Source organism: Haliotis rubra, unplaced genomic scaffold (genome assembly GCF_003918875.1).
Source record: "Haliotis rubra isolate DU_JTF1 unplaced genomic scaffold, ASM391887v1 Scf166, whole genome shotgun sequence".
Classification (NCBI taxonomy): Eukaryota; Metazoa; Mollusca; class Gastropoda; order Lepetellida; family Haliotidae; genus Haliotis; species Haliotis rubra.
In genome coordinates this window covers 344,078-366,734 of record NW_025765625.1, presented here as the reverse complement: position 1 = coordinate 366,734, position 22,657 = coordinate 344,078, and the positions used below count along the sequence as shown (strand labels likewise).

General features: G+C 39.5%; 1 protein-coding gene across 1 annotated transcript; it reads right to left on the bottom strand.

Moving 5' to 3' along the window:
* Positions 1-5,346: 5,346 nt before the first annotated feature.
* On the bottom strand, positions 5,347-22,608 carry LOC124272085 (kelch domain-containing protein 10-like). Its single transcript, XM_046707229.1, has 10 exons — positions 22,529-22,608; positions 21,221-21,378; positions 19,762-19,846; positions 18,501-18,655; positions 17,727-17,875; positions 16,537-16,621; positions 14,152-14,218; positions 12,430-12,477; positions 10,641-10,780; positions 5,347-9,008 (listed from the first exon to the last, which is right to left on the bottom strand). The coding sequence occupies exons 1-10, from the start codon at positions 22,599-22,601 to the stop codon at positions 8,802-8,804; spliced, it is 1,167 nt and encodes a 388-aa protein (XP_046563185.1). The 5' UTR covers positions 22,602-22,608; the 3' UTR covers positions 5,347-8,801.
* Between the last annotated feature and the right edge of the window lie 49 nt (positions 22,609-22,657).

Here is a 22,657-nt window from a genome sequence, read left to right as displayed (position 1 = left end):
ATTAGAATCAGAATGCATTCTCAATTTGGGGGCAAGGTACATGTAGTCTGTTTTCCTGGCCATGGTCCAAATTCAGCATTTACATGATTTACCTGATGGCACTGTAATTAGCTGTGAAGAGTTGTGACCCTTGGCAGTGGGTTCGAATCCTTGATTAGCACTGATTTTGCTTGTCTTTGGTTGTCAGTACCAAACCCATGGAAAGACCTGAATCACTTCGTCTTTGATACAATAAATAAATATAATTGAAAAACAGTTCAAAGCTGCCTCAAAGCGACTCACAATAATACCAGGCTGACTTTTGCTGGTGACCATGGACAAAGGACGGTTAAATAGTGATTCTAGTCCTGTCTACTCTGTTAGAAACATCTTCTGTCTAAACTGTTAAATGACTCTCCTGTTTACACTATGAATCAACTGTTTACATTGTTACAAGAGCTCGCTGTCTTCATTGTCAAAGGAGTCCTGTCTACTCTGTTAGAAACGTCTCCTGCCTAAACTGTTACATGAACCTCCTGTTTACACTATGAATCAACTGTTTACATTGTTACAAGAGCTCACTGTCTTCGTTGTTAAAGGAGTCCTGTCTACTCTGTTAGAAACGTCTCCTGTCTAAACTGTTACATGAACCTCCTGTTTACACTATGAATCAACTGTTTACATTGTTACAAGAGCTCGCTGTCTTCGTTGTTAAAGGAGTCCTGTCTACTCTGTTAGAAACGTCTCCTGTCTAAACTGTTACATGAACCTCCTGTTTACACTATGAATCAACTGTTTACATTGTTACAAGAGTTCACTGTCTTCGTTGTTAAAGGAGTCCTGTCTACTCTGTTAGAAACGTCTCCTGTCTAAACTGTTACATGACTCTCCTGTTTACACTATGAATCAACTGTTTACATTGTTACAAGAGCTCGCTGTCTTCATTGTTAAAGGAGTCCTGTCTACTCTGTTAGAAACGTCTCCTGTCTAAACTGTTACATGACTCTCCTGTTTACACCATGAATCAACTGTTTACATTGTTACAAGAGCTCACTGTCTTCATTGTTAAAGGAGTCCTGTCTACTCTGTTAGAAACGTCTCCTGTCTAAACTGTTACATGAACCTCCTGTTTACACTATGAATCAACTGTTTACATTGTTACAAGAGCTCACTGTCTTCGTTGTTAAAGGAGTCCTGTCTACTCTGTTAGAAACGTCTCCTGTCTAAACTGTTACATGAACCTCCTGTTTACACTATGAATCAACTGTTTACATTGTTACAAGAGCTGACTGTCTTCGTTGTTAAAGGAGTCCTGTCTACTCTGTTAGAAACGTCTCCTGTCTAAACTGTTTCATGAACCTCCTGTTTACACTATGAATCAACTGTTTACATTGTTACAAGAGCTCACTGTCTTCATTGTTAATGGAGTCCTGTCTATATCTACTCTGTTAGAAACGTCTCCTGTCTAAACTGTTACATGAACCTCCTGTTTACACTATGAATCAACTGTTTACATTGTTACAAGAGTTCACTGTCTTCATTGTTAAAGGAGTCCTGTCTACTCTGTTAGAAACGTCTCCTGTCTAAACTGTTACATGAACCTCCTGTTTACACTATGAATCAACTGTTTACATTGTTACAAGAGTTCACTGTCTTCATTGTTAAAGGAGTCCTGTCTAATCTGTTAGAAACGTCTCCTGTCTAAACTGTTACATGAACCTCCTGTTTACACTATGAATCAACTGTTTACATTGTTACAAGAGCTGACTGTCTTCGTTGTTAAAGGAGTCCTGTCTACTCTGTTAGAAACGTCTCCTGTCTAAACTGTTACATGAACCTCCTGTTTACACTATGAATCAACTGTTTACATTGTTACAAGAGCTGACTGTCTTCGTTGTTAAAGGAGTCCTGTCTACCTCTGTTAGAAACGTCTCCTGTCTAAACTGTTACATGAACCTCCTGTTTACACTATGAATCAACTGTTTACATTGTTACAAGAGCTCACTGTCTTCGTTGTTAAAGGAGTCCTGTCTACTCTGTTAGAAACGTCTCCCTGTCTAAACTGTTTCATGAACCTCCTGTTTTACACTATGAATCAACTGTTTACATTGTTACAAGAGCTCACTGTCTTCATTGTTAAAGGAGTCCTGTCTACTCTGTTAGAAACGTCTCCTGTCTAAACTGTTACATGACTCTCCTGTTTACACTATGAATCAACTGTTTACATTGTTACAAGAGCTCACTGTCTTCATTGTTAAAGGAGTCCTGTCTACTCTGTTAGAAACGTCTCCTGTCTAAACTGTTACATGAACCTCCTGTTTACACTATGAATCAACTGTTTACATTGTTACAAGAGCTCACTGTCTTCATTGTTAAAGGAGTCCTGTCTACTCTGTTAGAAACGTCTCCTGTCTAAACTGTTACATGAACCTCCTGTTTACACTATGAATCAACTGTTTACATTGTTACAAGAGCTCACTGTCTTCGTTGTTAAAGGAGTCCTGTCTAATCTGTTAGAAACGTCTCCTGTCTAAACTGTTACATGACTCTCCTGTTTACACTATGAATCAACTGTTTACATTGTTACAAGAGCTCACTGTCTTCGTTGTTAAAGGAGTCCTGTCTAATCTGTTAGAAACGTCTCCTGTCTAAACTGTTACATGACTCTCCTGTTTACACTATGAATCAACTGTTTACATTGTTACAAGAGCTCACTGTCTTCATTGTTAAAGGAGTCCTGTCTACTCTGTTAGAAACGTCTCCTGTCTAAACTGTTACATGACTCTCCTGTTTACACTATGAATCAACTGTTTACATTGTTACAAGAGCTCACTGTCTTCATTGTTAAAGGAGTCCTGTCTACTCTGTTAGAAACGTCTCCTGTCTAAACTGTTACATGAACCTCCTGTTTACACTATGAATCAACTGTTTACATTGTTACAAGAGCTCACTGTCTTCATTGTTAAAGGAGTCCTGTCTACTCTGTTAGAAACGTCTCCTGTCTAAACTGTTACATTGTTGACCAACAACCCAGTGCCCATGAGTCCTTTAGGGAGATTGGCATCAGAAACCAAGAATATATTTTGCCTTAGAACCATGTGCCACTGAGAACCTTGGTTGTCACTAGGTGGTGGTGGTGGTGGAATTGGGTTTAACGTCGTGCTTGAGAATATTTCGCTCATATGACGACGTGCATGCATGTGTATGTGTATGTGCGGCTGCTTGTACTAGCCCAGACTGAAGCTGGTTTTATAGTGCTGGCCCACTGAGATACCATGCCGCAGTGAAGCATGAATATCCCACCCAGACACATTATACTGACTCCAAGCCGACCAGTCCCTGTTGTACCCATTAATGCCGAGCGCCAGGCAGGGACCATGCCGCAGTGAAGCATGAATATCCCACCCAGACACATTATACTGACTCCAAGCCAACCAGTCCTTGTTGTACCCATTAATGCCGAGTGCCAGGCAGGGACCAACAAGTACCATATTTTAACTTCTTTTGGTATGACGCGGTCGGGGATCGAACCCGCGACCTTCCGCTCTCCGGGCGGACACTCTAACCACTACACCACGGAGGCGGTCGGTTGTCACTAGGGCTGTGTATTGGCCAAACAATTGTATTGCAATATATTGCGATTTAGGTACCCGTATTGCGATATATTGGGGCCTTAAGTGTTTGACAGTGAGTTGCACTAATTGTGCATGTCAATCCTATTTTCTACATTATAAGTCCCTAAACATATATGTTAATGGTTCTGATAACAGCAGTCTCAAAATTAGGTTGCATAGTCATGGATTGTTATTTTCTATTTTATACAATTTACAGTATTACAGTGTGCAGTTTTGTCATTGGATAACGAAGGAAAACATCTGTTGTCAATGAAAGTATGTGTAGATTATAATTTATTTAATCTCAGAATCCCCACACAAGGAGACAAACATGGGTCACCAAGAATCTATTTAATCTCAGAATCCCCACAAGGGAGACAAACATGGGTCACCAGAGAATCTATTTAATCTCAGAATCTCAGAATTACACAAGGAAACAAACATGGGTCACCAAGAATCTATTTAATCTCAGAATCCCCACAAGGAGACAAACATGGGTCACCAAGAATATATTTAATCTCAGAATCCCCACAAGGAAACAAACATGGGTCACCAAGAATATATTTAATCTCAGAATCCCCACAAGGAGACAAACATGGGTCACCAAGAATCTATTTAATCTCAGAACATGGGTCACCAACAAGGAAACAAACATGGGTCACCAAGAATCTATTTAATCTCTCAGAATCTATTTAATCTCAGAATATTTAATCTCCCACAAGGAAACAAACATGGGTCACCAAGAATCTATTTAATCTCAGAATCCCCACAAGGAGAGACAAACATGGGTCACCAAGAATCTATTTAATCTCAGAATCCCCACAAGGAAACAAACATGGGTCACCAAGAATCTATTTAATCTCAGAATCCCACAAGGAAACAAACATGGGTCACAAGAATCTATTTAATCTCAGAATCCCACAAGGAAACAAAATGGGTCACCAGAGAACATTTAATCTCAGAATCCCCACAAGGAGAACATATTTAATCTCAGAATCCCACAAGGAAACAAACATGGGTCACCAAGAATCTATTTAATCTCAGAATCCCCACAAGGGACAAACACAAACATGGGTCACCAAGAATCTATTTAATCTCAGAATCCCCACAAGGAGACAAACATGGGTCACCAAGAATCTATTTAATCTCAGAATCCCCACAAGGAAACAAACATGGGTCACCAAGAATCTATTTAATCTCAGAATCCCACAAGGAAACAAACATGGGTCACCAAGAATCTATTTAATCTCAGAATCCCCACAAGGAGACAAACATGGGTCACCAAGAATCTATTTAATCTCAGAATCCCCACAAGGAGACAAACATGGGTCACCAAGAATCTATTTAATCTCAGAATCCCCACAAGGAGACAAACATGGGTCACCAAGAATCTATTTAATCTCAGAATCCCACAAGGAGACAAACATGGGTCACCAAGAATCTATTTAATCTCAGAATCCCAACAAGGAGACAACAAACATCTCAGCTTGACAAATTATTCCACATTGCCCTTAGTAATGGAGCAAGGATACTTAACCTCAAGTTCATTCTGCATGCAACAAACCATTTGTTTGTTTTTGTTTAACACCGCACACAGCAATATCCCACAAATATCATGGCAGCTTGAGTCTGGACCAGACAATCCAGTGATCAATATAGTGAGCACCAATCCACTCTGACTACATAAACTTGACACATGACAAACAAGTGAGAAACACAACACTGACAGGTTGAGTGAGTGAGGTTTTTATGATGCTTTTAAGAATATTCCAACAATATCACGGCCAGACAGACACTGATATCATTGTCGGCAAACATATTTTCTGTACTGACTTAACAAAACAAATATGAATATACTTTTCAAAGTCTGCTGGTGATGCGTCACTGAGGATGGATGTGGAACACCAAGCAGGCTTGAAGACTCAGTGTAAAATTCTGAACTGACAATACAATAAACAAAATCCCACATTCTTAGTCACTGAAAAATGAGTATTTTTGTCCTACAAATCCCAATTCAGTGTAAGGACATTGTGAGGTCTTAAGACTGTGAAGTCAGGTGTGGTTGACGGGGAATCAGTAAAACAGAGACCCCAAAATGAGGCAATTAAGAATAACTGGAATAAATGGCATCTAAAATTAGAAATATATAAAAGAAAAGACTCATAGTTACTAGCACTGACTGCATGCTTTTGATGAAAATATGTGGTTATTACCGTATCTGTTGCATTAAGCGCCACAGTCTAGTGAACCCCATGTTCAATATCTTAGTAATCTTCATAAGCATCCCTGACAAAGTCAAATGATTCACATGAATTACGTTTTACATCCAAGACGGTAACTGTCAGTTGTCTGTGGTCTGAGTTGACCGCAATAAGGACCCCATCACGGGGGTCGGCTCATGTACGAAACATACCATTTTGACACTGATTGTAGGGGTCAAGTTAGGGGATCTACGGTAATATACGGTACACTTGTTGCTTATGATTTTATTAAGCACTGCCATTGGTAAATTTCTTAATTACAGCAATTATTTAAACTGACTGCTAATGTGTAACAAGATCAATATTAAGTCAAATTACACAGGCCAACAAACAGAAGTTTGGATCAAAGTATTCTCATGTTAATTCTGCACTAGTTCCCCTGTATCATATTGGCAATGACAACTGATATATTTTAAATTTTTATTCTATGTCACTCTTTCAACGTTTTCTGCAACGCAACATGGAGGTATTATCTAAAGCAGCAGAGATTGATGAAAACTATTTGTTCATGACCAATTTGAAGTCTAAATCTTATACAGTTGAAGAAAAACTAGCACAACTAGATACCACTTTCAGAAGTTTGGTCTTTGTTTTGGCTATGTCTCAAGCTATTAACATAGCCATGCTAAATATTGTTAAAGAATTAAATAAATTTCTAATTCTCAATGGTCAAGACTTCTACATGAAGCCACTACTGGTATATATATTGGGAAGCATAACACAGATGTTTCTTCTATATCCCATTTTCAGGAAGAGAGAAGTAAATAGTATGAGTAAAAAATATTTTCACTCTAAAAAATACATGTTAGTTTGTTGTTTAACACCACATTCAGTAATATTCCAGCAATATGACGTCAATCCATTGATTGACATCTTGATGCCATGTGAGTCAAACAGCTTTCAACAGTCAGTGAAATATATCCTGTTTCTCTTCTTACGACTTCAACCAGTCAAAATGGTTGCAATACTTTCTCAAAAGTATTTTGGAAGCAAATAAAACTTTTCAATATCTTTATACAATGAAAGACACCAACAGAGTGTGTTACTCGGTGTTACTAGTTGTTAGGAAAATATTACCATGATGACATATGGTACATCTGTCTGAGACACCATGTTGAATATACATTACAAGATTCAACTGATATTTTGCATGTTTTATGGATTTCCAGCACTTTTGTTCTGATTGGGTGTAACATCCTCTGCTATTGACAGGTAAGGTATCTAAAACATCAATTGATGAACAAAAACCATCTCAAATACATAATATATCATGACAGATTCCAGATACAATTATCAAACAAGACATTTTTTCTGTGGTGAATTCATCAAACCCTGTATTGGAAAAAGATTTGATTTTAATCATATTTGTTAGCCTTGTATAAGTAGACAGACCGGTTTTAATCATCCAAAACTTGCTTCCGAGGCAGATATTGCAAGAGATTAAGTGATCTCCCCTGGTAGATACATGTACTGCTGAAACGAAATTGGATTACAATGCCTTGCAGATCATTATTACATCATCGTTTACCATGATGTCAGATCTACATGACGTTACTTATCAGAAATGGTTAGTTGTAGACACACAAAACACCGTTTATTACGGCTACAAACAGATAAAATAGAAATATCTGGATGACAAAAAGAATCAAGAATCTCCCTCTGATGTCAAATACTAGTATCAACACGCATTGATAAAAGTTTAAAGCTCCATGGCTTTCAAACTGTTAACAAAATTGTTGACATGGTTGATATCCAAAGACACTAGGGAGAGATTGTCTGTGTGTCTGAATTCTAACAGATTGTATCAAATTATACTGAAAAGACATTTTTAACATACAAACATCAAATATTAACATTAGTCCAACACAACCAGTGCACGGTTAGCTGACTGGAATGGCGGATTATGATCGGATGATTGATGAAAGACTTCACTAATATATCACATAAGCTTTGGACTCAGACCCTGCTTACAGTCACATCGAGTTATAACATTTCTTGAAGAAACAATAATATATATGGATGAACAACTTCTTTATTACAAAATTAGCAACATTTTGGTGGAGGTCCTGCTTTTACAGTTGCCTGGATTAGGGTTTCAGTTGAGTGGAGAAGATCGTTAACTACACAATGGCAGAGATGCCAACCCCAAAGCAAATAGTAGTTTCAAGATCAAAATTAGTAGTCTGACCATAAAATTAGTAGTCAACTACATGACAATTTCGCTAAAATTATGTTTGTTACTTGTAATGATTCCAGGTGAAATACGTCACTACATTTGATGAATGGAAGGTAAGTGAAGTCCAAAAATGTATTTAATCGATGAAAATATATGTTTTTGTCTATATGTCCAAATTTGAATGAATTTTCTTCAAATTTCATAGAATTTCTAGTGCAATCATATTGGCAGAGTTTAAGGCTACAATTTGTAGCGACTACGATAAAATTGTAGAGGTTGGCATATCTGCAATGGGTAAGGTTAGAGTTAAAATGCCAAGAGGAGAAGCCTGTAGTATAAACAAGTGAGAGAGTGAGTGAGTGAGTGAGTGAGTGAGAGCATGGTTTTACGCTTTTTTAGTAATATTCCAGCACAATCACAGTGGAGGACACACGGAATCTCTGATGAGTTGATGGAAAGCTGGAGTTGAGTTATAGCTTACTATCATATTTGTTTATATGCCTCTCAATCCATACACTGTACATCACTTGATAAGGTGTTGGAACCTACACCAAAACGCTCCTATTATAATAATGTCGTCTTCCATATATCATGTCCTTCTTAGTATTCCAACTGCTAAATGCCTCTCAAAGAAACCATTTTAAGAATCACAAACTAAATATTATATAAATGTCAGCTTCATTGCAATAAATTCAAGCAATGGCATCACACATGTCAGACATGCACATTTTGATCAGTGATAACTGCTTTGAAGGGAGACAACCCCTACAGTCATGAAACCCGGTCCAGGAAATCAGCCGGAACGCCAAGCTCCGCGAGAATTACTTTATCAATATTGTCCGTGCTTGGCAGAGCGCTAATCAAACTATTCCAGGCGATTTCTTGTAGTGAGGGGACCTTCAACCATATTCGGTAGATTTCACTGGTTCTCACATTGTCAATTGCTGTGACGCCACCGAATATGTACATGCACCCATTCTGAAACACGGAAACAAGGAAAACGCATTAAAACATTTTTTTACTACTTACACATTTAATTCTCTTGATTCAGAACAAAGGAGACCAAGTGCAGTTGGTGGGTTGGAAGTTACAGTGCATGTGTTGATATAACCCCACATATTGATAAATACAAACAGCATGAATTCAGTATGCTCTCAGTCTCAATTCTCTATAGTCTCATGTTCAGTGGAAATGAACTTCTTTTTTTGTCTTGTGTTTAACACTGCACTTAGCAATATTCCAGCTATATGGCGGCAGTCTGTAAATAATCGAGTCTGGACCAGACAATCCAGTGATCACCACTATGAGCATTGATCTACGAAATTGTGACATGTGTCAACCAAGTCAGCGAGTCTGACCATCCGATTCTGCTGGTTGCCTCTTACAACAAGCATGGGTTGCTGAAGACCAATTCTAACCCGGACCTTCACGGGTTGGAAAAGAACTTCTCTGCTGCATGTGGAGTGTGATGTAAAAAAACATAGCTTTCTTAATAATTTCAGATTCTTTCAGATTACTGTAAACGTACTTATTTTCGCGTGGTGCAATTTTCGCGGAATTGACAGTTTAGACTACATTGCGCGGTCAATTATTCGCGCAATCAGTAATTGCCAGAACTGCCAGCTGTCTCTTTGGCCGCCACTAATAGCAGTGAAAACAAACAGAGTGGCTTAACCTGTCAGGCGGCGTTTATTGCTTACTCACAGGAAATCCCTATCTGTGCGATATACTAGTACACAGTAATCCGTTTAATCCGGAAGAGATGAAAAACACATCAGTCTTATGTTCGAATTCTGGCGATTTTGGCAATTAACTTATACTGTATATGAAGCTCTTTGTGATTTCAAACAAGCGGGTTGTTGTGAATGAGATGATTGAGTGTTAGTGACTATTGCTTCATGATGTACTGGTGAATAAAATCTTAATGAATAAATAAAATACTGCTGTATTATTTCTTTCGAGTCGTTTTTCACGGTAATCTGTTTTGTATCAAACCATCTGTCATGTGACCAATTTCCATGGGCCACAACACTCATTGCTGCTTTTTTAAGCTAATTAGGCAATGGGATTTGGCTCGATTATTTAATTATGTTTTGGGAAATCCATTACAGCGACAGTTAAAGTATGATCGGTCGATCATTTAAGATTCCGTAGATTTCTGTCTTCAAGCGTGATGTGTTATGGTAACAACTCAGAGGCGTGTGGCTAGACTGAATGAATGACAGGTTTATTAAGCGGTGTATAAATTTTCGGCTAAAATGTTTTTTGTAGCGAAAAATAAAACCTCTGAAATATATCGTTTACAGTATTTTACTTAGACAGCTATATGTATGTGTGTTTGTTCTACTTCGGACAAACGACATTTTGATAATGCTAGCCAAATGGGACACCATGCCACTGTTTAACATGCATACTGACTCAGACAATGTATACTGTCTCGGTGCAAACCAATCTTTGTATTATCCCATAAGGTCGAGCACCAGGCAGGGAAACAACATGTACCACATTCTAAATCTTTTCATATGATGCAGCCAGGATTCAAACCTCTGACTTTTGTCCTCCAGGTTAATACTCTATCCACTACACCCCATGTGAGTCTGTGACACTAACCGGAGCGATGTCTGCAGCGTGGAAGTAGGTGGGCAGCACCATGTCGGGGGACATCTTGGTCCAGGTGTGGGTGTCCAGAGAGAACCGCCACAGGTCCGGCAGGATCTTCACCCCATCCATCCCTCCACACATGTACACGTCTAGAGGGAGGCGGAAAAGGGAAATATTACTGTGTCCTGTTCAGCACTATACTAGTTACATGACAACAACCTGTAAATAATCAAATCTGGGCAAGATTTTTTTTTTTAGCTTGTTGTTTAACGCAGGACTCTGCAATTTTTCTAGCTAAATGACGGCAGTCTGTAAATATTTGAGTCCGGACCAGACAATCCAGTGATCGACAGCATGAGCATCGATCTATGCAAATGGGATACGATGACATGTGCCAACCAAGTCAGCGAGCCTGATCACCTGCTTCTGTTACTCGCCTCTTACGACAAGCACAGTTTGCTGAAGACCAATTCTAACCCGGATCTTCACGGGTCTAATCTGGCCAAGACAAACCAGGGGCTGATATTCAGAACAATCAACACCAAAGACAAGCGGGGACACAAATCATCAAACTTGATCATATAGATCCATTAAGTGGACATTGATGAGGGCCAATTCCAACCCAGCATCACCATGTGTTGTTATGTTAATCTATTATACAACTTTACCACGGTTTGTGATATACCTAAAATTGTACACTGAACTTGTTATCTTAAATAACTTCAGATTTTCATGCATTGATTTTTGCTGATTTATCCCATAGTAACAATATTCCAGCTAAAGTCATTGAGTTTAGGCAGCTTACCAGTGCCTGAAATTATGAGCATTTTAAAACAAGTGAATTTTAACCCGGATCTTCACAGGTTTGAAAAAGAAAGAAAGATATAACTGAAGACATAGAAATCAGTACATACATGTTTGACATCGAAACAGCATTCAAAAGATACAATTCAGACTTAAGATGGAAGTTTGAAATGACAAATATCAATCCATTTAAGGTCAGTACAAATTTAGTCATATCTTATTGCAGAGCACTAGGCACTGATTCTAACATTCCATTCTCAACTGTTAGATTAAGAACTAACATTTGTTAAATATTTCTAATCTTTCTGGACAAAATGAAATATTACTAGACTGGGGCTTCAGTCTAGCATGTAACATCTCTGGGTGATACCTGTGACCAGGTGTAAAAACCTTGGAGTCAACTTTGTGTGCAGACTCTTTCAGTGTTGTCACAACCCCTAGTGTACAGTACACAACCCTGTGCACATAAAAGAACCCACGAATCTGTTGGTATATGACCAGATGGTGGCCACATGAATACGTGCAAATACCTAGTTACAGGTACAGCAATGTGCAGTGAACTTGGACAAAGTACTGTGACTACGTGTCCCAGTCCATCCAGCTGTGAATAGGTACCTCGTTAGGATGAGAAAGCCACAATAACTCGGTGCGCCTAGTGGCTGCAAGAGTTGTATACTCCCCAGGGAGTTGAGTTTGATAATACAATGTCCAGTTGAGACTGACATCCAATGATCGAGGGAAAAAATAGCTGCGCCTTGAGCATCACTAGTCGCCTGGATATGTGCGCTATATAAATATCCTATAATAACAATGATATGGGATCAGAGCAAATGGGGGTTGATAGCTCGAGCTTCGATTCACTTCCTAAAGATATCATGACAGGAGGTGACACTTTAAAAACCATTCCAGTCACCTGAGACAGCTGGTTACACCTCAGAATGTGGCTAGAAACAGCCATTAACAGACCTGCAGGAAGAAGTAAGTGTTTTCTCACCATTTTTCAGCTGGCAGCAGCTGTGGCATCTGCGTGGAGCAGGGAATCCTGGGATACGAGAGCATATTTGAGTTGGTTCATAGGAATTGTGTCAGTTTTATGAGACATTAATAATTGGCTGACATTAGTTTCAAGTAGCTAGCTTTAATGATAGATTTCTATGGTAATAATATCTAAAGGAGATTATTTTTCATATCAAGCACAGATGAAAGAGTAAGCTCTACTGACAAGTAGCAACATAGTGAATCAATCTTCAGTGGGTGTTTAGGGACAGTTCGTAATTTATGGCTAGTGGGGTGATGATGATTTTTATGGAGAAGCAGTGTATGAAATAAGCCAAAAACCCAGCCAGGCATCAGGGCTGGTAACTTCAAAATGTTACCAGCCCAAAATGGATTTAACCAGACATGACAATCCAAACAAAATAACTCAATTTTTAGTTATTGTTTAGATACTGTTTTAGAGAGTGCTTTGAGCTTGCGATATGATTGTTCAATGTTCAAACAGTAATTGTCAAGTCTAAATGCAAAGCTCAATTTGAAAAATAGATTTAAAGATACAGAAATTACTTAGATGTATGGAACATGTTATCAAACATTTTACCAGACCATCGGTCCAGCTAGCTGTGAATTTAGACCCTCCATCAGAAATCTAGCCAGTCTCGGGCAGTCGGACGGGCCTTATTTCATACACAGGGAGAAGCATGTACAATGTGAGTGACCCCCTCCCTCCCCTACCTAAACTTTATGTATAAAGTAAGTGATCCCTCTGCATGTCATGTACAAAGTCAATGATTCCCCCCTTCTCATAATTATATAAGCAATTTTTCTAAATACATGTATTTATAATGTACAAAATTGCTGACTACCACCCCACCCCCTAAAAAAGGACATGTGAACAAAATTGAAGACCCCCCTATCTCCCTAAAACTAAATGGGTGACACAACAACAACAAAAAAAACCCACACACACACACACACACTTTACACAGCTGGTTCTCTTGTCAAGTGTGTATGTTATAAAATGACACATCAGATCTTATTGTACACTTCAGTGTGTAAGACTGGGTTTTTAATGGTCTCCAGAATAATGAATCTTAATGATACATCGCATTGCTCATACATTGCACGATATTAACTGCAGTAAACACAACAAGTTGACATGATTATCATATCAGAAAATTATCTCCCTGCAAATTATCTCCCCTTAATCAGAACTGACTTCTGCGTGACTACTTGACTTTCTATTTCTTACTTGCTTACCGAGTCAGCAAAATAATGAAAAATGGTCATTGATGTTTTGTTAATACTGGGACTAGTACTTTAGTAAACTGTAAATATCTCCATCAACTCAATATTCAAGCTCTTGGTACCATAAAGTGACATTAGTAACTTGACCAGCTGCAGGCAGCATGTATTTATTTGCTTCCAATAACGGTCTCTAAGATTTCAAATATATTTCTTGAAGAAGTTGATTTTGTATTTATTGAGATCCAAAAGTATGATATAGACTTTCACTGAAATGTTTTGTTATTTTTGTTTACATGTTTTAAGATTTTGCTGAACCACATTTTATGTTACAAGGGATGGTGAAATATTCCTGCATGCTAGGGTGAATTTATGCTTCACAATTTTACATTCATTATCAAATAATTTAATTCTACAATAACTGCAGTGCTGTTAATATGTGATTGTCCATCATGCTCTTGGACCAGGCACCTACCAAACCGTTTATCAGGTACAGCTGGGATATTCTCCCACACCCGCTCTGTAAGACAGAATGTCGGAATCTGAAACAAAGCAAAACAACTTAGTGGGCAGCTTCTCAAATCTCAAAGTTTTAACTACACTCCTAGTTATGAAGGAGGGCCTAGATTTTTGAAGCTCTCTTATCGCTAAGATAGTCGTAAGTTAATGTTAATGTATGGCACTTACGACTATCTATGTCTTAGCTAAGATAGTAAGTGAAGTTAATGTTAATGTATGGCACTTACGACTATCTTACTTGAGCTAAGAGTCAACTTCCAAAAATCTAGGCCCTGGGTTTTTGTTAAATAGACTTTAAACCAGTGAGACAGTCAATATTGCTGCATCAGAGTCGACTTTAAACCATGCGACAGTCACACTTCATCAACCAGGGTCAGCTTTAGCTTTCAACCAGGGTCAGCTAGACCAGACTCCTAACCAGGGTCAGCTTTAGACCATGAGACTCCTCAACCAGGGTCAGCTTTAGACCTTGAGACTCCTCAACCAGGGTCAGCTTTAGACCACAGACTCCTCAACCAGGGTCAGCTTTAGACCATCAGACTCCTCAACCAGGGTCAGCTTTAGACCATGAGACTCCTCAACCAGGGGTCAGGGCAGCTTTTTAGACCATGAGACTCCTCAACCAGGGTCAGCTTTAGACCATGAGACTCCTCAACCAGGGTCAGCTTTTTAGACCATGAGAGCTTTAGACCTCAACCAGGGTCAGCTTTAGACCATGAGACTCCTCAACCAGGGTCAGCTTTAGACCATGAGACTCCTCAACCAGGGTCAGCTTTAGACCTTCAGCTTTTGGAGTCCTCAACCAGAGTCCTTTCAGCCAGGGTCAGACTAGACCTCTCCTCAACCAGGGTCAGCTTTAGACCATGAGACTCCTCAACCAGGGGTCAGACTTTAGACCATGAGAACCTCCTCAACCAGGGTCAGCTTTAGACCATGAGACTCCTCAACCAGGGTCAGCTTTTTAGACTTGAGACCCTCAACCAGGGGTCAGCTTTTAGACCATGAGAGACTCCTCAACCAGGGTCAGCTTTAGACCATGGTCAGCTTTAGACTCCTCAACCAGGGTCAGCTTTAGACCATGAGACTCCTCAACCAGGGTCAGCTTTAGACCATGAGACTCCTCAACCAGACTTTAGACCATGAGACTCCTCAACCAGGGTCAGCTTTAGACCTTGAGACTCCTCAACCAGGGTCAGCTTTAGACCATGAGACTCCTCAACCAGGGTCAGCTTTAGACCATGAGACTCCTCAACCAGGGTCAGCTTTAGACCATGAGACTCCTCAACCAGGGTCAGCTTTAGACCATGAGACTCCTCAACCAGGGTCAGCTTTAGACCTTGAGACTCCTCAACCAGGGTCAGCACTAGACCATGAGACTAACCAGGGTCAGCTTTAGACCATGAGACTCCTCAAACCAGGAGACTCCTCAACCAGAGTCAGCTTTAGACCATGAGACTCCTCAACCAGGGTCAGCTTTAGACCTTTCAACCAGGGTCAGCTTTAGACCATGAGACTCCTCAACCAGGGTCAGCTTTAGACCATGAGACTCCTCAACCAGGGTCAGCTTTAGACCATGAGACTCCTCAACCAGGGTCAGCTTTAGACCATGAGACTCCTCAACCAGGGTCAGCTTTTTAGACCAGCTTTGAGACTCCTCAACCAGGGTCAGCTTTAGACCATGAGACTCCTCAACCAGGGTCAGCTTTTAGACCATGAGACTCCTCAACCAGGGGTCAGCTTTAGTCAGCTCCTCAACCAGGGTCAGCTTTAGGAGACTCCTCAACCCAGCTTTTGGATCTTCACTTTAGACCATGAGACTCCTCAACCAGGGTCAGCTTTAGACCATGAGACTCCTCAACCAGGGTCAGCTTTAGACCAGGGTCAGCTTTAGACCCTGAGACTCCTCAAGAGACTCCTCAACCAGGGTCAGCTTTAGACCATGAGACTCCTCAACCAGGGTCAGCTTTAGACCATAAGACTCCTCAACCAGTGTCAGCTTTAGACCATCAGACTCCTTAACCAGGGGTCAGCTCAACCAGGGTCAGTTTTAGACCTTGAGACTCCTCAACCAGGGTCAGCTTTAGACCATGGAGACTCCTCAACCAGGGTCAGCTTTAGATCAGGAGACTCCTCAACCAGGGTCAGCTTTAACCAAGACACAGTCAAACTTCTTCAACCAGGGTAGGGTTTAAACCTGATAGACGGTCAAACTTCATCAAGTAGGGTAGGTATGGTTTAAAACATTTCATTTACGGACTGATTTCTGGTGAACTTCTTGCTTCCACTTGGGAATCAACACATAACAACATTTAGCAGAAGCATGTGAGTGTGTTGTACATACCAGCTCAAACCTGTAGGCCTCCCCAGCAGTGCCTCCCCCGAATATATACAGTCGATGTTGGTAGCATGCCATCTCATGTCGATATCTGTCACAATACAGGAATTACTACATCTTAATATATTTTCAAAGTGAAATTATTCATACTTATCCCAATTCATACTAACAGCTTATTTCTTCATTCTCCTAAAATGTAGTGGAAACAGTTCTCCAATAACAGAAAAACATTTCACCCAAACTCACCCTTCTTGTCTATATACAGGTAACCAAGAATGATGTGACAAAAGTCTTATTATGTGTTGAACTTTTCTAATTCTTTGATAAGATCTAATTCTTCACATGATCAAAATAATGACCACTCTGTTTTTCAAAATTCAGTCTCTATTCATAGCACATTTGATTAAAAGATTTTAAATAGAACTGTAAGATCGAATAAAACTGGATGGTTGAAATACATGTAAACAGATAAGGAATGTTTGTGGGTTTTTTTAATTAATAGGATTCTTATATTATCTCACTTTGACAATATATTGCCGACATGACAATAAATTTTAACTCCCATTACTTTTAAATTAGTAAACAGCCAGGTGGAAACAAAACCTATTAATTTATGACTTTCTTGTGAAATTTCATTTTAAGAAAAGTAATAAAACAGTTTGTCCAAAGTGAAAATGTGATTATGGTGAGTGTTTAACATGTGTTGATGTGAGTCTGGTCACATCGATGGTGGAGTGCAGGTAAAGGCTTGGAGTCCCAATTCAACAACATTAATAATGAAGGATAAAAGTGACGTCTTCTGAAAGTCCGCTCCACATTAGATTACTGACATATAGGTCCGCTTCACATTAGATTACTGACATATAGGTCCGCCCCACATTAGATTACTGACATATAGTGTGACTATCATCATCCGTAGAGGACGGATCAGCTGGACTCTTATATGTGTGATCCTACCTGTTGTCTAGATCAAAATGACTCTCCTATTCCTGAGTGTATCTGTCATTGGAATGATTGGACTCTAGTGTACTTCAGCCTACTTGTTGTCTGAAAAGGGTGGATTCTCTGTACCTGAGCCTACCTGTCATCTAGATAGGAAGGACTCTCCTGTACCTGAGAGTATTTGCTGTCTGGATCAGATAGCATGAGTCTATCTGTTGACTGGATCAGATGGACTCTCCTACTTCAGTACCTACCTGCCCTCTGGGTCAGATGGACTCTCCTCGTCCGAGGACAGCTTCTCCCACACCAGGGTGTCGAGACTGAGTCTATGGACGTCCATGTTGTACACAAACCCTGTGGTGCCCCCACACACATACAGGTATCTGCCTATCAGCAACATCGCCTACAAATAACAAGGTAACTTTCATCAACATGAGGGGCCAGTGTTTGAAATATACATCGACCCAATGGCCCAAGGTCGACAGATTTGTTCACAGGTTGATAGTTTTAATTTCAGCAGGCCCCTATGCTACAACTTTTAGATTTCTTTGTCATTTATTTTAAATTATTGCTACTATGCACAATAAATCCTTTCCAAGTAACAGGATTAACTTATACATGGGTGGTGGAGTAGCTTAGTGGTTATAATGTTTGGTTGTCACTCTAAAGCCTAGGTTTGATTACCCACATGGATACAATGTTTGAATCACATTTCTGCGTCCCACATGATAAAGAAGGAATATTGCTGTAAGTGGCGTAAAACCACACTCACTCATATATAGACTGACTGACTGACTGAGTTTGGTTTTACGCCGCTTTTAGCAATATTCCAGCAACATCACGGCGGACTTATATATAGACAATGTAATGGATTATGGTGACTGTTTAATGGAATTGTTTCTTGATGAAACATGACATGAAATTGTTTATCAATCTACTACATCGTCTCAACACGTATCACGATTCCGATACATATCCATGAATCTGGACACACCACTATGTAATACACCCAGACCACAGATACTCACATGGCCATATTTCTTCTCTGGATGTTGTCCTGTACACTTGAAGTGCTGCCAGCTGTGACTTGTGAGGCCACACACATGGAGGTCATTACTACTCGCCTCACCGAACGGCACACCGGTACCTCCGTAGGCAAGCAGTTTGTTGTTGTCACGGACAGCTGGAAGCATAATACAATAATTTAATCAATTAAATCAAACTTATACAATCAATATTGGTGTGTCTCTCAGGGCTGAAAGTGCTGACATTTCACAATCGGAGGTACCAGTATCTGATTTCATGACACTGTTACAAGAAATCAGGGTATAGTGGTTTGCAAGGTATACAGATTATTTTGAGTTACCTCCCTTTGTAGAGGCCATTGGTATCTGAATGTCTTTCTGTTCACATGCTGTAAACTGTCTCTAGGGATAAAGGTTAATTTATTTTCTCTTTATGATTATGATGTCACTGATGTTGATTAGATGTACATGTAACTATAGAAATGTCAGTTTAACTTGCATGTGAGGATGAGCACTGTTCAGTAAAGTTGAGACAAGTTGGAAAACTGTGTTGTTGTACATGTATTTGGCCAGTAACGATACCAAACTCAACTGCCGCTAGTGTGCAAAATAGCCGCTGGCCCCGCTGATCCATGACTAGTAAACTTTTTGTCAGGTTGGAGAATGTGAGTGAGTGACTTGAGTTTTACACCGCTTTTAATATTCCAGCAATATCATGGGACACCAGAAATGGGCTTCACACATTGTGCCCATGTGGGGAATCGAACCTAGGTCTTCAGCGTGACGAGCGAACGCTTTAACCACTAGGCTACCCCACCGCCCTGGAGAATGTGAAATGTCTCCAGCCTGACTGGCAGGTGAATATTTAATGGTGATTTGTTCCTTGCTATGTACATCACAGTCAACCTCAGTCTTCAGCTTGTGAAACTTTATGTTGGCTAGTTACATTCAAGACCAGCTAGCACCCCTTCGCTTTTAAAATGTTGAAAATATTTCACTCACTGCATGTAGGTACAACAGAACACCGAAAATACTTAAAATTTATGAACTTAAATAAATTAATATCCATTGGCCAGGCTCCATGGCAACTAGACCCAGGAGAGGAGAGAAAGTGACAATATGCAATGCACTTGTGCCCAATCACTTTGTCTTTTCAGACAATAAAATATGATTAGAACAAACCCAGGAAAGAGATCTTGAAATATCCATCAGCCTGATGATACCAATCTCCATGGCAACAAGACCCAGGAAAGTGTCTACCCACCTGCATGTGAGGCCAGCTCAAGGGGCATGTGACCTGTTGTGTTCAGCTTCTTCCACTTCCGGGACACAAAATTGAACTGCCACAACTAGACAAGGAGGGATAAATTAGGATATGATTCACTTTACACATTACATAATACAACATGATGATTAGACTTTAGAACATTTAACAACATAAACATGATAAATTTTACAATCTGATTAACATATCCATAATCTCATTGTTATTCCACATGTTCAAATGGACAAAGGAAATATGAATGAGGACTGCATGTGTACATATTAGTATTTGGAACCATAGTGAAATATCCTGAGTGCTGGCTGGTGTATTCAGTCTGACTACATCATAAAGTCTGGGGCTGAGATGGGTAACTAGGTAGATCGGGTAGATACTGAGGACCTGGGTACTCCAAGAATACCCAAACTGGTGGTAGGTCATGTGATACATTGGTGAATGACAATAACACTACAACTTCATGATTACACGAAAAGTTGCTTTTGTACATACATGTATTTCTCTCTGACTAAGCTTGCATTCCTTCTGACTTTCACATGTTTGAGTAAAGCTAAAACTTCAGTCAGCTACAAAGCATGCATGATCAGATCATATACTGTAAATCACAAATTTGTTGTGATTTACAGTATATGATCTGATCATGCATGCACGTTTTTGCGTCCTGATATTTTTGCGACTTATTATTATTCTAAATAAATTGCAACTGAAAGTTCTACCTAAAGTAAATCCAATCACATATTAAAGGTTGCCGCTAATCTTGAATGAGCTCAGTAGAGTACTTCCGTGTGTATGAAGTCAGTGATGTTTTCCTTTGATGATTATATGAACTGGTGAATAATAAAGAGATAATGAGACATGTTATTTGTTGATTGTTTTTAGCATTTGACCAGCAAATTGATATTTTTGCAAATTGAAGTCATTCGCAATTTACGCAAAAATATCATGCTCACAAAAATATCGTGATTTACAGTATACATGTACAAGAAACTTTTTGCCAAGGTTTCGGTAAAACAATTCCCAATCTCACATTTTGTACCCATCGTTTGAGACCTAAAGCAGGAAGTAACAATGGACTTGTTCCACGCCTAATGGTAACATTCATATGATTAAAATCATAAAACACAGTATGCATGGTAAACCAAAACCTTAATATCAATACTGTGGTAGTTGTGTTCAAAGTCAGAGGGGAATTATCTAAGCACTGTTTAGAGACACAATAGCTGGTATCTTCATACAACATTTCATACCAAGGCCTTGTCGTTTCAAAATGCAGGAAAACAGAAATCAGTTCAAAAGTCAAACTTAACACAATACCTACCACAACATAAGCTCACTTGACTTAAATTCAGGCTAGTTGTAAGGTGAAAGACGGAACACAAAAGAATATACTGGGGAAATAAAGATAATAAATGTGATAATTGTTGGCTTTCAGTTGAGAACTTGCCTCCTTGAACAGTGGGAAGTAAGTGTCTTCTGTATTTTCCACATCCCAGTACTTGGGGTTGTAGCCCCCAAGAGAGTACAGGTCGCTATCCGTCACCACGATACGATGTCCGCTCCTTGCTACCGGTAGATTTGGATCAGTGATGTCACCCTCGCCACCTGGAATAAAGTAAAGACACTGTATCCAAATTGCTTAGATCGATGCTCATGATGTTGATCACTGGATTGTCTGGTCCAGACTGAATTATTTATAGACTGCCGACATATACCTTGAATATTGCTGAGTGCAGCATTAAACAACAAACAAACAAACAAACAAACAATCAATCATGACAGATGTTTATTTTACTTTTACCTTTTACTGATAAATATGATATATAGAGCTAGACTTCTGGACCTGGCAGAAAAGAGACAGTCCTCAGATGGACTTTTCAACACCCAACATCAAAGAATGTGAGATCCAACATGCTCAATTTATCCAAATTCAATTTTCCATTCTCCCTGTTTAGAGTGTGTGGGTGAGTTCATCTTACATCGCTTTTAGCAATATCCTAGCAATATCACAGCAGGGGACACCAGTAACGGACTTGACACATTGTACCTAAGTGGGAAATTGAACCCATGTCTTCGGCATGACGAGTGAACGCTTTAACCACTAGGCTACCCCACAACCTCTCTTCCTGTTTAGAACCATTATCATGACAACTCTTTTTTCAATATGTCAGAGGAGATGACATCGATACAGAAGAGACAAGAATTTGAACTAATTATTCAGTGGGTGTATCTGCTTTTTTAAGATGATCAAATGAAGGAAGACTGAGAAGACAGACATCACCCTAAACAATGCCAAGAGAGTGCATTTTACCAGGTGAACTTTTACATTTTGAGTAAAATTGATAAAGTAGATTTTAAACATAAGTCCAGATATGCAAAGAACATATTTCATAATGACATAGTGTAAAAGCACGATGAACTTGCTAATTCAATACTCTAATGTCTCTATTCCGATGACAGAAGATGTACAAAGATTGGTTCGGTTTATGTAATAGACATGCCATTTTGATGCTGATTTAAGGGTCAAGTTAGGACCTCGGCTTTATACATGAGATTGGCTAATCTACGGTCATATACGATAATTCGTTAGAATAGAATTTTTAAGCTAACCAAAACTATACTTCACAGCTGAACTAATGATCGCGTGCCTAACCCTTAGGACCGTAAAGTTGTGTGTGATTGACAAGGTATTCAACCTAAAGGGTGTTGACGGGGCTTTGTTACATATTTTGACAGAAAATGTCACAGTACATACGTTGTCCATCTCCAACTGATGGTTCTACATGGGTAAATCTGTAAACATCCATGGACAGCGCCATATTTCTCATGCCAATACCATACGGTATCAAACGTTTCATTGGATACTCTCATTTCACTGACCCAA

What these genes read in the sequence shown, in the direction of transcription:
- LOC124272085 (XM_046707229.1), bottom strand. Translation starts at nt 22,601, where the DNA reads ATGAGAAATATGGCGCTGTCCATGGATGTTTACAGATTTACCCATGTA. An exon ending in ACTTCCCACTGTTCAAGGAG is followed by an intron (nt 19,847 to 21,220) that starts GCAAGTTCTCAA and finishes CTCCTTGTCTAG; the next exon opens with TTGTGGCAGTTCAATTTTGT. An exon ending in CCATCTGACCCAGAGGGCAG is followed by an intron (nt 16,622 to 17,726) that starts GTAGGTACTGAA and finishes GTATTGTGACAG; the next exon opens with ATATCGACATGAGATGGCAT.